This window comes from Rhinolophus ferrumequinum, chromosome 8, assembly GCF_004115265.2.
Source record: "Rhinolophus ferrumequinum isolate MPI-CBG mRhiFer1 chromosome 8, mRhiFer1_v1.p, whole genome shotgun sequence".
Taxonomy (NCBI): Eukaryota; Metazoa; Chordata; class Mammalia; order Chiroptera; family Rhinolophidae; genus Rhinolophus; species Rhinolophus ferrumequinum.
Window position 1 is genome coordinate 33048880 of NC_046291.1, and position 13838 is coordinate 33062717.

The following is a 13838-nucleotide window of genomic DNA, read 5'->3' on the forward strand; positions in this document are numbered from 1 at the left end:
TACATTAAGAAAGAGAGAAAGCATTTTAGAATCAAGTTATACTGTACTGAGAATATAAAAGCCTGGTCCTTAAGGACAGGCATGAATAACAAAAAGAGAAAATTGTCTTCTCATTGTGATGTGGAGGGATGGGGTGGGGGGTGGTGCTGCTCCCCTGTTCCATTTTCTGTCGCTCCTGCAGAAAAGGCCCTCAGTCTTGTGGTCCCCACAGCCCAGAAGCACCAGAAGCCTACGTAGTTATTTGAGACACTTATGTGCACCAATAATTCCCTCTAAACCCTCAAGTGACAGCCAAAGCAGGAGTTGCATATTTATATACAGTCGAAGGAGAGATTGCAGTTTCATGTTTGGTCCTTTTCAAGCAGTTCTCTTTCCTTTCCAATTTAAGTACTGTGGAAAAAGTACTGTGTAATTCCATTGTGAGTTAAACTCAGTAATCTTGCAGTGAGCAACATTTTGATAAGGCTACACTTTTAAAAACTTGTCAGTTTGTCTATTATATATACTTCCAGTTATCACTCTTCCTCACCTGAACTTAAATTTTTAATATTTTGTTAAAAATATTAAAAATATTTAATATTTTTGTAATACTAAAAATTACAAAAAGGGGAGGAGGTAAATTGTGGTAGCATCCTTTTTTGTCTCTCACACACACATACTAATACCTGAGAAACAAAGCAGAGACAAAAGGCAAAGGAACTTGATGACCAAGCACATAGTTACAAAGATGCAAGCTAAAATTTAATTTTATAATTTTGCTTTTAAAAGCTTAATTTTTACTTCATATTTTAAAAGCAGAATTCTACTCATTTATTTCCAAGTTGCCATCATTAAACCATGGCAATTAATTAATGTGTAAGATGATGCAGAACTAATCAGACAATACACATTAACCTAAAATTCCATTTCTTCTAGTCTAATGGATTTTGAAACCATAACTGAAAGCTTTTAATAAGAGTATTTTTATTTCACCAGTGACTAAGCAGTGGCAGGTAAGCCACTCATTTGAAACCAGGTTAGTTGTATGTATTCAACCTGATCCACATTCTTGCATTTTATTTTAAACAGAATGTTCTTTCAGTTCAACTCAAATATTTACTGAGTGCCTGGTATGTACAAGGCAATATTTTACACACTCTAGGGGAAGACTATTGCTTCCAGGCACTCATAATCTGCTTGGAGAGACAACACAGTCACAAATAACAGGCAGAACAGATCATGACGAGTCCTGCAGTGGAGGTCTAGAGGAGGTATTCTCAATTAGGGGTGATATTGCCCCAGAGGGTGAAAATTAGTTATGCAAGGGTGAAAAAATCTTAGCTATTACTATGTTTTGTGGCCTTCCGAAAGGTCACAGTCCATAAACAGGTACATAGCATATATTTGATATTAAAATTTAATGGGAGAGGCGAGAGGAATTGGGCGTAGAATATCTAAACAGATGCCTTGGAGATATGGGAGCAACCTAAGTGTCCATCGATAGACAAATGGGTAAAGAAGAGGTGGTACACATGTACAGTGGAATATTACTCTGCCATAAAAAAAATGAAATCTTCCCATTTGTGACAACATGGATGGACATAGAGGGTATTATGCTAAGTGAAATAAGTCAGCTAGAGAAAGACAAATACCATATGATCTCATGTGGAATCTAAAAAAAACAAAATAAATGAACAAACAAAACAGAAACTAACTCATAGATACAGAGAACATTTTGATGGTTGCCAGATGGGAAGGGGCTTGAGGGGGATGGGTGAAAAGGGGAAGGGATTGACAAGTACAAATTGGTAGTTACAAAATTGTCATGGGGAGGTAAAGTAAAGCATAGGGAGTATAGTCAATAATATTGCAACAACTATGTATGGTGTCAGATGGGTACTAGACTTTAGGGGGGATCACTTCGTAAGTTATATAAATGTCTAATCACTGTCATGTACACCTCAAACTAATATAATTAGTGTATGTCAACTGTAATTGAAACAAAAAAATTATTTAAAAAAATTAAGAGGCTCTGTGAGGAAGCAATAATGAAAAAAGGATTGAATATAAGGCAGGTCAATATGATAGGGGACATCATACAGTACAGTTAAAACCATTTTTGTTAAATAAAACGCACATGTAGAAAGTGCATAAAATACAAATGCGCATAATTACAAACACTGTAATTACCACTGGACAAGAAATAGAATATTGCTGCGTCCTTAGAAGCACCCCATTGGCCATTTGGATTTAAATCTTTTGCCCACATTTAAAACTGTATTTTTAAGGGTTTTTTTTTTTACATTTACTGAACATGAGTCCTTTGTTACATATACTGAAATTATCTTCCCTAATTCTGTGTCTTATCTTTTTACTCTCCTTATGTCATTTAATTAACAGAAGTTTTTTATTTTAAAATAAGCAAATGTATCCATTTTTACCCTTTTTGGTACATTGTTTAAGAAATCTTTTCTTTACAAAAGCAATTAGGAGAGGTGAGGAGTGAATTATTTTTAAATGTGATTATAACATGAGACATATTAACATTTCAAATTAATACAAAATTCTCTAAGCTATAGTTATTATAGGCTGGAGTGCCTAAAGAATACGTTTTATGAAGCTTAAAAGATTCATAATAGATGTCAATTAACTTCATTGTTGTAAAAAGACCTAGGAAGTCTTTTCTCTCTCCTGCAAGCCTTTGCTCACTTGCTATGATTTTTTTACGTGTGTTCTCTGGCATCAATACATTAGCACAGAAACCAAAAGGCCACTTATTCATGCATAGCCTTTGATTCTTCAAATATTTACTGAGTACCATTTTCAAAGGAGACTTTCTGCTAATTCATGTGGACAATGCTGAGATGAGAAGAAGCTACTCAGGTTAGACCTGGCAGGAGGGAAATGTGTGTACCAGCGACCAACCAGATGACCTGGTAAAGGGATTAAGCTCCATACCAGGGATCCATGGGAGCCCCGAAAAGGGGGTATTGCTCTTCAACTGAGGGATCACTGAAGACTTTCTGACGGCGGTCACACTTGAAATGAATGTCCAAAGATGGGCAAGCTGGGAAGAGGCAGAGGTGGTGGCCGGGGCATTCCAGGTGGGAGACTGTCACAAGCAGGAATTTAGCTATGGGTTACTGGATTGTGGAATTCCCACTGACCAAGCAAATACGACCCTGGTTTTTATATTTTCTGTATAGACTCTCTAGGAAGAGTCTCCCCCACCTACCCATAAAGTCTAAGTACTCCAGCTCTGTTTCATAGATGCTTGAAATCATAAACAATACTGGACCAAGCAGAAGTTCATGTTGTCCTTGTAACTTCCCACAAAAAAAATTTTTTAAATTTAAATATCACTATAGATATTATCAAACTATGATAGAATTGCTTTTTAGTTTTATTTTGTTTCTTGTTTGTTTATTTTCTGTGTTTTTTATGAGTAGTACTATTCACTCTAATGCAAAACTGAATTCATGAGGGAAATTTTTTTATTGAGGTACTTTTCTTTTTTATTAAATGTACTGGGGTGATGTTAGTTAATAAACTTATATAGGTTTTAAGTGTAAATTTCTATAATACATCATCTATATGTTGCATTGTGTGTTCACCACACAAAGTCAGTTCTTCCATCACCATATACTTGACCCCTCTACCCTCTTTTACCCCCCCCCCCACCGCTGTCTTACCCTCTGGTAACCACTTTTAAGGCAAAGCTTTCAATGATTCATCTTTTATATGGAATTTGAATACCACAGGCTATGAACTTGCTCCCATCTCTCTCCTTCCTTTGGCCATACTAACACCAGGACCTGTATGATCTGTTCAAATAGTCTAATTGGCCCAGGAAAAATGAACACTTGCTTTTATTTTCTTCATTATTCTCCACTACCCTCCCAGAACAGTATAAACTGAAATCCTAATTTATGAGATGCCACAGAAGAATCTGCACCTTTTTGCCCCCAGGTCGCTATTTACTTACTTATTTTTCAATCACAGTTGACATTCAATATTATTTTATATTAGTTTCAGGTGTAGAGGAAAAATCAGCACGTTTGCAAAATAGTCTACACTTATCCATTTATTATAAAGTTTCCCAGTCAGAATAGAATTAAACTAGGCCACTGCTCTCTCCCTAGTCAGGACGTTACTGAGTTCATCCTATGCTTGCTGTAGGGATAGTGTGGTGCTGTGGGAAGCTGAGGTGACCCAACACAAAACTCTAGGTCTCAGTTTCCTTATCCATAGAATGAGGAAAGGAGTATCTTCTCTGCCCACCCTAAAGGACTATGATGAGAAACAAACATGCTCATTTACATGGGAAGTACTCAGTACACCAAAAGCACTACACAAATTGAGGTTACTTTTTTTAGTGTAGCCCATAGGCTCTTCTGTTACTGGGAAGCCAGACTTTTTCTTGATAGTCCCTTGATGCCATAGCAAGCCCCTCTCCTTTAAAGGGCACCCAAATGCAGTCTTCTTTTTGTTTTCTCATGAAATGCATGGATTAGAGAGGGAGGAGGAAACATTTATTGAGCATCTACTGTGCTCAGGGTCTGTGCTAAGAACTTTACGTTCACCATCTCACTGATATCCTTAGAACCATCTCTGTTTTACAGAAAAAAAAACAGGAGGCTCAGAAAGATTGGGTGACACACTCCACATCACATTAAGCTACCCTGTTCCCCAAAAAAAGACCCGGCCGGACCATCAGCTCTAATGCGTCTTTTGGAGCAAAAATTAATATAAGACCAGGTATTATATTGTGTTATGTTGCGTTGTGTTATGTTATGTTATGTTATGTTATGTTATGTTATATAAGACCCGGTCTTATAGTAAAATAAGACCGGGTCTTATATTAATTTTTCGTTCAAAAGACGCATTAGAGCTGATGGTCCGGCTAGGTCTTATTTTCAGGGAAACACAGTAGTAAGCAGCAGAGCTGGGATGCAAAGCCAAGGTCAGGCTGACTCTAAAGCCATACGTGCTGTTTCACCCACACTCGGCTGCCTCTCCGATAAATACATCACAGAAAAACTGACGTGTTCTGACATATTGTAGTTTAAAGCTGTAGAACTAGTCAAACCCATTTCCGCTCACATCCAGCACGTTTTGGATGAAAATTTCTGTAGGGAAGAGATGGAGGCCCTGCCTTCTGAGAGCATCCAAGGCATTTGAAGCATTCTCTGGTCCCATAATGACTCCAGCAGTCAAATCCTGTCAGAAATTTATGCTGCAGGGAAAGTATTCTATAGCAGATCAGAGAATGGAATTACCCCAGGAGCCATGGAGACTGTGAGGGCCTTGCTTGCCCTCACAAATAGTTGTGGCTCTGTAAGGCTTCAGACCTCTTTCTCGTAGTTCTACCATGATTAAATTCTCCAAACCAAAAGGAGTTCTACAACTCACAGATGTTCTGAAAATAGCAGGACCTATTTTAAGTCAGAATGTCCCTGAGAAAACCAGAGACTTAGAGGTCTCAGATGTTTCAAACTGAGGATCTGGCTCTAAGCACCTCCCAAGAGATAGGAAGACACTGACCTTCCAAAATCTTATGGGCATCCAGAGACTGCCCTAAGATACTTGACCTTTGAGAAACTATCTCCACATTTACTGTTTTACCAGATTAGTTATGGAGGAGAAGCCTGCTCTGGGACAGTCATTACATCCCAGGGCATTCAGACTTGCCCGTCCCATAGTCCTTTGGAAAGAACTTATCTCAGGGTCACCCACAATCCCTACCCGGACATTCTCCTGCTTTCTATTCAAGAAGAGTAATTCTACCCTGACCCATCCTTCTCATCTTTGGATAGTTCTAGGCCTAGTTCCCTCATATGATTCTCTACATGGATCATTACCCAGAAACCTCTTCTCTATTTTCACATACCCTTTCCCTTGACTTTTCTCCCGGAAAATTTTTGATTCTGAGACATCCCTTCCACTGTTAATCAAATGAAATGGAGGAAGTAAATTACATTTGTTTTGCTCTTCACGCACATCGACTTATTTCTCCTTCACAAGGCCCCTGATGGGAAAGGAAAGTCAGATGATTTAAGGACTTCACTAAAGTCATCAGCTCTTACGTGCTGTGGTAGAGTCAGGATTTGAACCCAGGAACTTCTGGTTCCAAAGCCACTGCCTTTTGGGAGCCACCCCAGGCCTCCCAAACACAGATGGGCCTGTTCTGTACACTGCTTGTCCCTTCCCTGGACACACACGTCATTACTGGCGTCTCCTGATGGTTCCAGTTGTTCCCAAAATTTACGATATATTTCATACCAGGCATTTTCTTCTAATCTGAGGTCAAATTAAAATGAGATTAAACTAGAAACAGTCTTTTACAAAGAAAAAGAAGAAAAGAAATAGTCTGTCATTACCACTTTGGAGGAAGATTTTTTTCCTGTTTCTCAAAATTCAACAGTATCGGTAAATTTGGGATAGGGTTGACATATACCTCTGAAGGCGGGAGTTTCAATGTTGCATTTGTTTTCCAAAAAAGAGCTCAGTATAAAATGCAGCTAATAGTGAGGTTTTGTTCGGGGGTTTTGCATAATAAAAGTTGTAACTGAGCAACATTAGCTACAGACACTCCTCTCCACAAATCCGGGGAGACTCTGTGAAAAGCATTTCAGAGAAATCCAAACCCCAAGTAGTCTCTGGCACAGGGTAATTGGCCTGGATGATAGTTAAATAAGGAGAATACTGAGTAGCTGCCTACAAAGGGGCATCTGAAAATAAAACGAGCTGTGTGTGGCTCCAGGCCCCCCACTGAAAATGTATATAATATTTCTCACGTGTGGCAGCCCAAATGGGTTTTCTTTTTATAAGACACGTTTGAAAGTGCGAACCAAGAAGCTTAAATCATACTCTTTTGACCTAAGAACCCCACTCTTGAGAATTTATCTCAAGGAAATAAGTCATAAGACTAGGAAGGCTATACACATTTCTATAGCAGCATTATTTATAATTAACAGAAAACTGGAAACAATCTAATCTTTCAATAATAAAGGAAAGGCTTCGTACATTTTGGTATTTTAAATCTTTGAGACACTGAGCAGCTATTAAGAATATGATCACAGTGTACAAACGAGGAAAGGGCGTTTGGTGAAAAGCACAGAACACAGAAATGCAAATGTGCAGTAACGGTTGCAGACATGCAGAAACACAGGCTGATAGACACTAGGAAGGGACGCAAGGAGGTGAAAATAGTCATGTTAGCACAGTGTGGTTACAGCTTTTAACCATTAAAATTTTCTTTTGTAATGATCATATTTAGTTTTCGGGGATTTCTTTTCCTTGTTTTTTTCCAGCTGCAACTAAAATAGAATCATATTTCTTAATTATTTTTGGATCGGAAGATTAGTTTACCAAGGATACATGTGGAATAGTCTAAACAAGTGTGAAATACACAAAATTACCAAGTCACAAATACTCATGCTCTTGTTTTGATTTGCAGTGAAGGGAATTTGGCTACAAAGCAGGTTGTGTTCCTTCAGAGACCAGTTATATGGAATTCAGCTGCTCAAACACCAGAAGTGAGTAATATTGATGCTTTATGAACTGAATGTCATATTGAAGCATTTAATCCTTAAACTCTCATTGTAATTCTAAATGGTGAATACAGATGAGAAACTGGTTTTAAACAGTCTTCTGAACCAACATTTAACGAGGGAAATGTGCCAGCAACCGGGCAGCATGAGACAGTTCTGCAGGAGGTCGATATGCCACCTCAAAATAAGGATTTGGCATACGGATTATTTTGAGCTGAAAGCGATTAATAAACATCAAACACAGGAGGAACACTCTGCGCTCCTCCTTTCTGACAAAAAGCAGGGCATAAATTTCCCTGCTTACAGGTGACATAAATTTCCATTTGTAAAGTTGTCTCCTCTCCCCTACCAGAAAGAGGAGAAGACAATCACCACAGATAACTCTTATCCCTGGAGAAGGCACTGACTTGAGTCTGCATAAACAAACCTTACTAAAACAACCCTTGCCTCCCATTAGTTTACTCATCTACTTACCTCCTACAGTTTTCTGCCTCTAGAAGCCCAAACCCCCTTTCTTTTGTATAGTCACTTCTCCGTAACTTATCGCATTTTGTTAAAGTGAGATACAAGTTCCTAGGTCTAACTGCCAATTCGGGTTCTCAGTTCTTCCCTGTGAAGCCTCCATGTGAATCCAAACTAAGCCCTTTCTTTGGTTAACCTGTCCTTTGTCAGTTTAATTCGTAGGCCCCAGCCACTGAACCTAAGAGGGTGAAGTTTGTCCCTCCCTGTAGTTCTAAGTCTTGTGAGTGAACGTGCCTCGTCCTGCAACAGAGCTGTGCAATCTTGTCTATCTTGACCTCTGACAGTACTTTTATGTTGTCTCCTTAAGTTCACATTTTTTCAGCCCTTGGCTGAGCCTCACGTCTTCTCGTCCTTACTGAATACACAGCTAGAATAGTATCATTGAATGAAGCAATCTGTGCATAATAAAGCATAACTTTCAAAACAGGAAATTTGCAAATGGACAAAAAAATTATTTAAAATGATTATTTTTCTGTATATCAAAAAATATTGTTTTAGAAAACTTTAAGTTTTTTAAACTAGCAAAGTCAGACTGACAGTATATATATAATATAGCCATGTTGTCTCACATTAATTTTCAAAGGAATCTTTCAATTAAAAAAAAATGTGCCTGACCACTGCACTGTACACCTGAAGCTGAATAATATTGTATGTCAATTACAATTTTATATATATATATATATATATATATATATATATATATATATATATATACAGTCTCAGGCTATGGAGTACAGCATAGGGAATAGAGTCAATGGAATTGTAATAGATATATACTATGTCAGAGGGGCAATAGATTGGGGGAGGGGGGTTATCACTTTGTGAGTGTGAAATTGTCTAACTAGTACATTGTTTTGTACACCTGAAACTAATAAAAAAAAATGAAAGAAAGAGTCTAGCTGGCTTAGTAGATAAGTAGGAAGAGGTAGAAAGGTAGATAGGAAGATGGTTCCCCATGACAGGAGAACAGAGAGATCAAGTACAGAGATATTAGAAAGACTGCATCAGAGCCCACAGGTGAGCAGTGACTACCCCACAACCCCAAGTTCATTAAGAAATGTTCTGTCAAGAAGAATCAAAGATCAGTATATGTAGAGAATGGCCAGAAAAAATTTTCATTCTTCTTTCTCCTAACCCAAAGCAACTTTTCACCAAGCTACAGCCTTCTCTTCTCTCTCTCTCTCTCTCTGTCTCCCTCTCTCTCTCTCTCTCTCTCTCTCTCTCTCTCTCTAACATTTTACAAATGGCCGTCATTTCTGAGGAAAAAATCAACAGAATTGACAGCCTCATGGTGGGAACGATACTGGCAGAGCTCATAACATCAAAAATAGAGCTGCAAGAGCCAAGGCCTCAGGTACTGACAAGAGATTCAACACTGCTCAGATGTCCCCTTGCATCTGTTTCAGCTTCTATATGTGTATGTGCAGAGGGCTTCTTAGGAAATGAGCCAGGAGTGTCTGCCTCATCACAAAGCAAGAACTTCTTTATCCTCTGGGCAGTGTAGCCATCCCAGGCAAGGCCTCTGATTGGATCTGATTGGGTCACGTGCCCACACAGAGAAGAAGGTGGATGGGAAAGCTGTCTGAAAATGTTGTCCATGACATCCTTTTCCCTCCCATGCTTGAATGATTTTGACATCCCCAAGCCGGAACCACCCAGGACATATTCTGTGAACAGACAGGGGTGGTGTCTCTGCGTGTTTTAAAACCTCTCACTTCAAGCGGTACTAAGGCTGCACTTAGACTTACAGTAGCTTCCTAATCCTCCCCAAGCCTGAGACACACAAGGAGGAAGAGAAATCCTGAATGTCTACTCCATGTTTCTATTGCTTTATAGACCATAGTTTTTTAGCTACTCTGCCACTCTGTCCATCACAACACTGTCAAAAACAACACAATGTCTTATGATTGCTGGTATAATTCTGACTTTGTTCTTTTGTTTTTGTTTTTAAGAGACTGACAATAACAAATGAAAGGCAATGGTAGGACACCCTAAATTCAACTGACCTGTCACTGTGTCTCACGTATTTGAAATGGGTGAGACACTTTTTTAGTAAATGAGAATGATTCTCAAATATTAATAGATTTATCCAGGCTGGCATTAGATCTGCATCCAAATCCTGGTATAATTTCTCCCAATTTTATAGTGAAAATGTCAGAGAAAAGTGAGAAGATACATGAATGAGACTGTAATGTAGCACGGAAAAAGTCTTTATTGACATAGAAAAATATTCAAAAGAAATATTTTTCTAAGTGGAAAAGTAAGCTGTATATATCTATGTGTGTGTATGTAAATACAGAGCTATTTAGAGATGAAAACAGTAAAATACACCAAATTTTAACAGTGGTATCTTTGCCAAGAGGGGATTGTGAGTGGATTTTGTTTTTTGCTTTGTTTTTGCGAGGCTTTCCACATTGAACGTGTATTTTTATAATTGAAGGAAAATTTTATTTGGGAAACACACAAATCTTTGAGCACAAATCTATTCATATTTTTTGCAGATGTGGGTAATATAAGTGAAAAGAATAAGACACGTGGGCTCCAGTTTGAGGCCAGCCATCCCCTGACTTTGGACAAAGGGCCTGAGTCCTACCTCTGTAGAATGAGGGTTACAGCAGATAATTAAGGACTGGTCAGGCGTCAGACTCCTATACTTTTAAGTTATAAGAATGCTGCAGTTTGATTTATTGACAAAGCTATTTCGTGTGGCGTGAGGGTAGAGTAGGGGAGGCGTTATCATTGCTGAAGAGTCACATGGTAAAAAAGAAAAGTGATCTGAAATTTTTTTTAAAGTTACTATGTTAGGTATTTTGTCATCTTCTAATACGTATTTGAAATTTGCATTTGGTGGCTGTTTACTTGTTAATATTTATCTAAAAGTAAATTACTATGAAAACCTTATTATTCTGAGTAATATCCAAATTGTACTAAGAAAATTCCCATTGAGTATGTGACAGTTGGCCTCTGTTGGCTGATATACAATAACAAATTTACTGCAAAGTTTACCTTTGGCCCTGGTGCTGCTGAGGGAGGAAAGATCCAGGCAGCCAAATGCACCCCGGCACTCTGTCCTCCCTCCCATTTTCATTCAGTCAACGCAGAGAGGTCATTCATGAGTGAATGCATTCTTTATGCATGTGGGAAAGGGAGCTGGTAGCCAGGCTTGAGAAAGGAGCCCATTCTGGCACTACCCGTCAGGTCTGCCTGCAGCCAAAAGGCTACATCCTCGCTGGCCAGCGTCCCAATGCCAGGGAGAACATGCCATTCTCAAATCCTGTGCCCTGTCTGAGAGGAAATCTGTCAGAGTCCACTACTTGTATTAAATTCAATACATTTGGTGAAGAATATAAAAAAGAAAAGGATTTGAGATCTGGTATTGGTATCCGATAAATGCAAGGGACTAAGGGAAAATGTCACTACCACCACACTGTGTCTGATTTGGGACCACAAAGATGAGCCTTTGTTGAAGCAGAACCACTGTAGACTTTTTCCCTTAAACTTGAGCCCGAGGACTCCAGGAACTCGCCAAGAAAATGTTGAGCTAGCTGCCAACACACTCTTTTCTATGCAGCATGCTGATGGCTGCATATTCCTGTACAAACAATGTCATAAACAGTGGTTACCTAACCACAGGTGGTTACTACATTTCACAGAATCCAATTTAATAAAGCTGTTTCCTTTATATATTTGCCTTGAAAACCAGTTCAACAAACCTATGGGTTAATAAACTTTTGTTAAGACTAGCCTGGGCATCTGACTTCTGTGGCCTTTTTTTTTTCTCCCGAAGAATTTTGTAAGTTTAGCTTTTATATTTAGGAAAATGTAGTCCTAGTTCCCAAAAAACATAAATGAACTTTCAGCAAATAAACTCTTTGTAAACTGGGAAATTACTGTGCTTTTTAAGTTTATCTTTTTTATTTTTTTTTAGAATTTTATCATTTTTATTTACACTTGTTCCTTTGTGTGTGTGTGTGTGTGTGTGTGTGTGCGCACACACCTACCGTGTTTCCCCAAAAATAAGACCTAGCTGGACCATCAGCTCTAATGCATCTTTTGGAGCAAAAATTAATATAGGACCCGGTCTTATTTTACTATAAGACCCGGAATATAATATAATATAATATAATATAATATAATATAATATAATATAATATAATATAATATAATATAATAAATATATAATGTAATATAATAATATAATATCGGGTCTTATATTAATTTTTGCTCCAAAAGACACATTAGAGCTGATGGTCTAGTTAGGTCTTATTTTCGGGGAAACACGATTAAGACTGTATGATTGTATTCTAATCTTATTCTATGTCATATTTTATGTCACGTTATCAATAGTAAAGAAGCCCTCGTAAGGAAATCTTATCAGGAGTCTGAATACGCACATGTTGAGCTGCTTCAGTTCCATCTCTGATCTCTCCTTTTATTGATTCAGATGTCTTATTTTGATTTATGTCTCCTTGGCAGAGACCTTGTTCTCTTTATTCTGAACTACACCAAAGACATTGTCAGCCCTCAGTGAGTATTTCATAACAAAAACGTTCCCACTTATGAGACAGTCTGCAGAATGAGGAATGAGCTGGTCACTCCCCGTGTGTCAGGGAGAAGTGGTCTGTAGCGGGACAGGAGAGGGGTCCGCCTGACCCCGGAAGATGCTCCAGGCATAAACTCAGTCTGAACTATCTGTGCCTCTCCTGTGCAGCCTACGTCTACGTCAAAGGGGTGTGAGGTGGCCACTGAAACACGTTTTCTGCTGTTTCGATCCCAGTTAACACCGAGAAGAAAAATGGAACCTTTAATGTATTTCTACCCTGATTTGTTCCCCAAAGTATGATCCCAACAGGTTTCTCTCCTCACACATGTCCTTGGGGGCACAGACGTGTACACAATCCACCTGCCAATGACAAGAAAAATGTGCTGGGAAGTCACAAAGGAGTGTGAAATAGAAAGAGGGGAGCTCCTTTGCACTTGGGGGGAGGAGGGAATGTGAAGGGGCTCTGAGCTGGTCCTTGAAGATGAGCAGGATTTTGAAGAGAAACAGAGAAAGGACAATTCAGGCAGGGAGCAGTATGTGCTAGATTAGAGTGACCAGAAAGAGCCCATCTTTTTAACTCCTGGCTGCCCATCTCTGTTTCAGAGGAAAGCCAGCCGGCATATAAAAGGTGATGACAGGAACAAAGCCACCAGTAGAAGCATCGGATCGGACACGGCTGCGTCACCATCACAAGCTCCAGAGAACAGAAAGCCGCCTGAGGAGGGCCTCCTCTCCCCTAGAGAATGCTGGATGAAGGAAAAGAGGCCAGCACACTACAGCAGCTTCTCTGGGTTCAGCAGCAGTGACAGTGTCCTGCGGGAATTAGACGATGGACAGTTTGATCAGGAAGACGGAGTCACTCAGGTCACTTGTATGTGAGCTTTGAAGGAAAGCAACAGAAGGCGTTGTAAATAACTATGAAAATAACTGCCAACTGACCTTCTTGTATTTCTTTATCTGCATTTATGTAATACTTCGAATTTTTACAGACTCCGGCTTTCTTCTAATTTACGTAAATTTTGGCTCAACCGCCTAGACGAGGAAGAATAACCAACATATTTGTAAATTTAGAATCATGTTTACACTTCCTTCAACTAAAAACACCTGTTGAAACAGATGTCTCATTAGGTTAATAACTGATAATCTACTTCAGTTTCTCATGAATGTACAAGGTACACTTTTCTTACCATTCCTGGTAAGAAAACTGAATATCTCAACCAGTATTTTACCTAATTAGAAAG

The 13838-nt window shown here is 38.8% G+C and overlaps 1 protein-coding gene across 7 annotated transcripts in view; it reads left to right on the top strand.

Annotated features, from left to right (window-relative positions):
* Nucleotides 1-13616, top strand: part of RFTN2 (raftlin family member 2) — a 54998-nt gene extending 41382 nt beyond the window's left edge. For all 7 annotated transcript variants that reach the window (XM_033113062.1, XM_033113059.1, XM_033113061.1 and 4 more), the window contains exons 9-10: nucleotides 7439-7517; nucleotides 13201-13616. In XM_033113062.1, the coding sequence (XP_032968953.1) occupies nucleotides 7439-7517; nucleotides 13201-13476 (355 nt within the window). In that variant the 3' untranslated portion in view covers nucleotides 13477-13616. The remainder of the gene's footprint in view (nucleotides 1-7438; nucleotides 7518-13200) is intronic.
* Nucleotides 13617-13838: the final 222 nt, after the last annotated feature.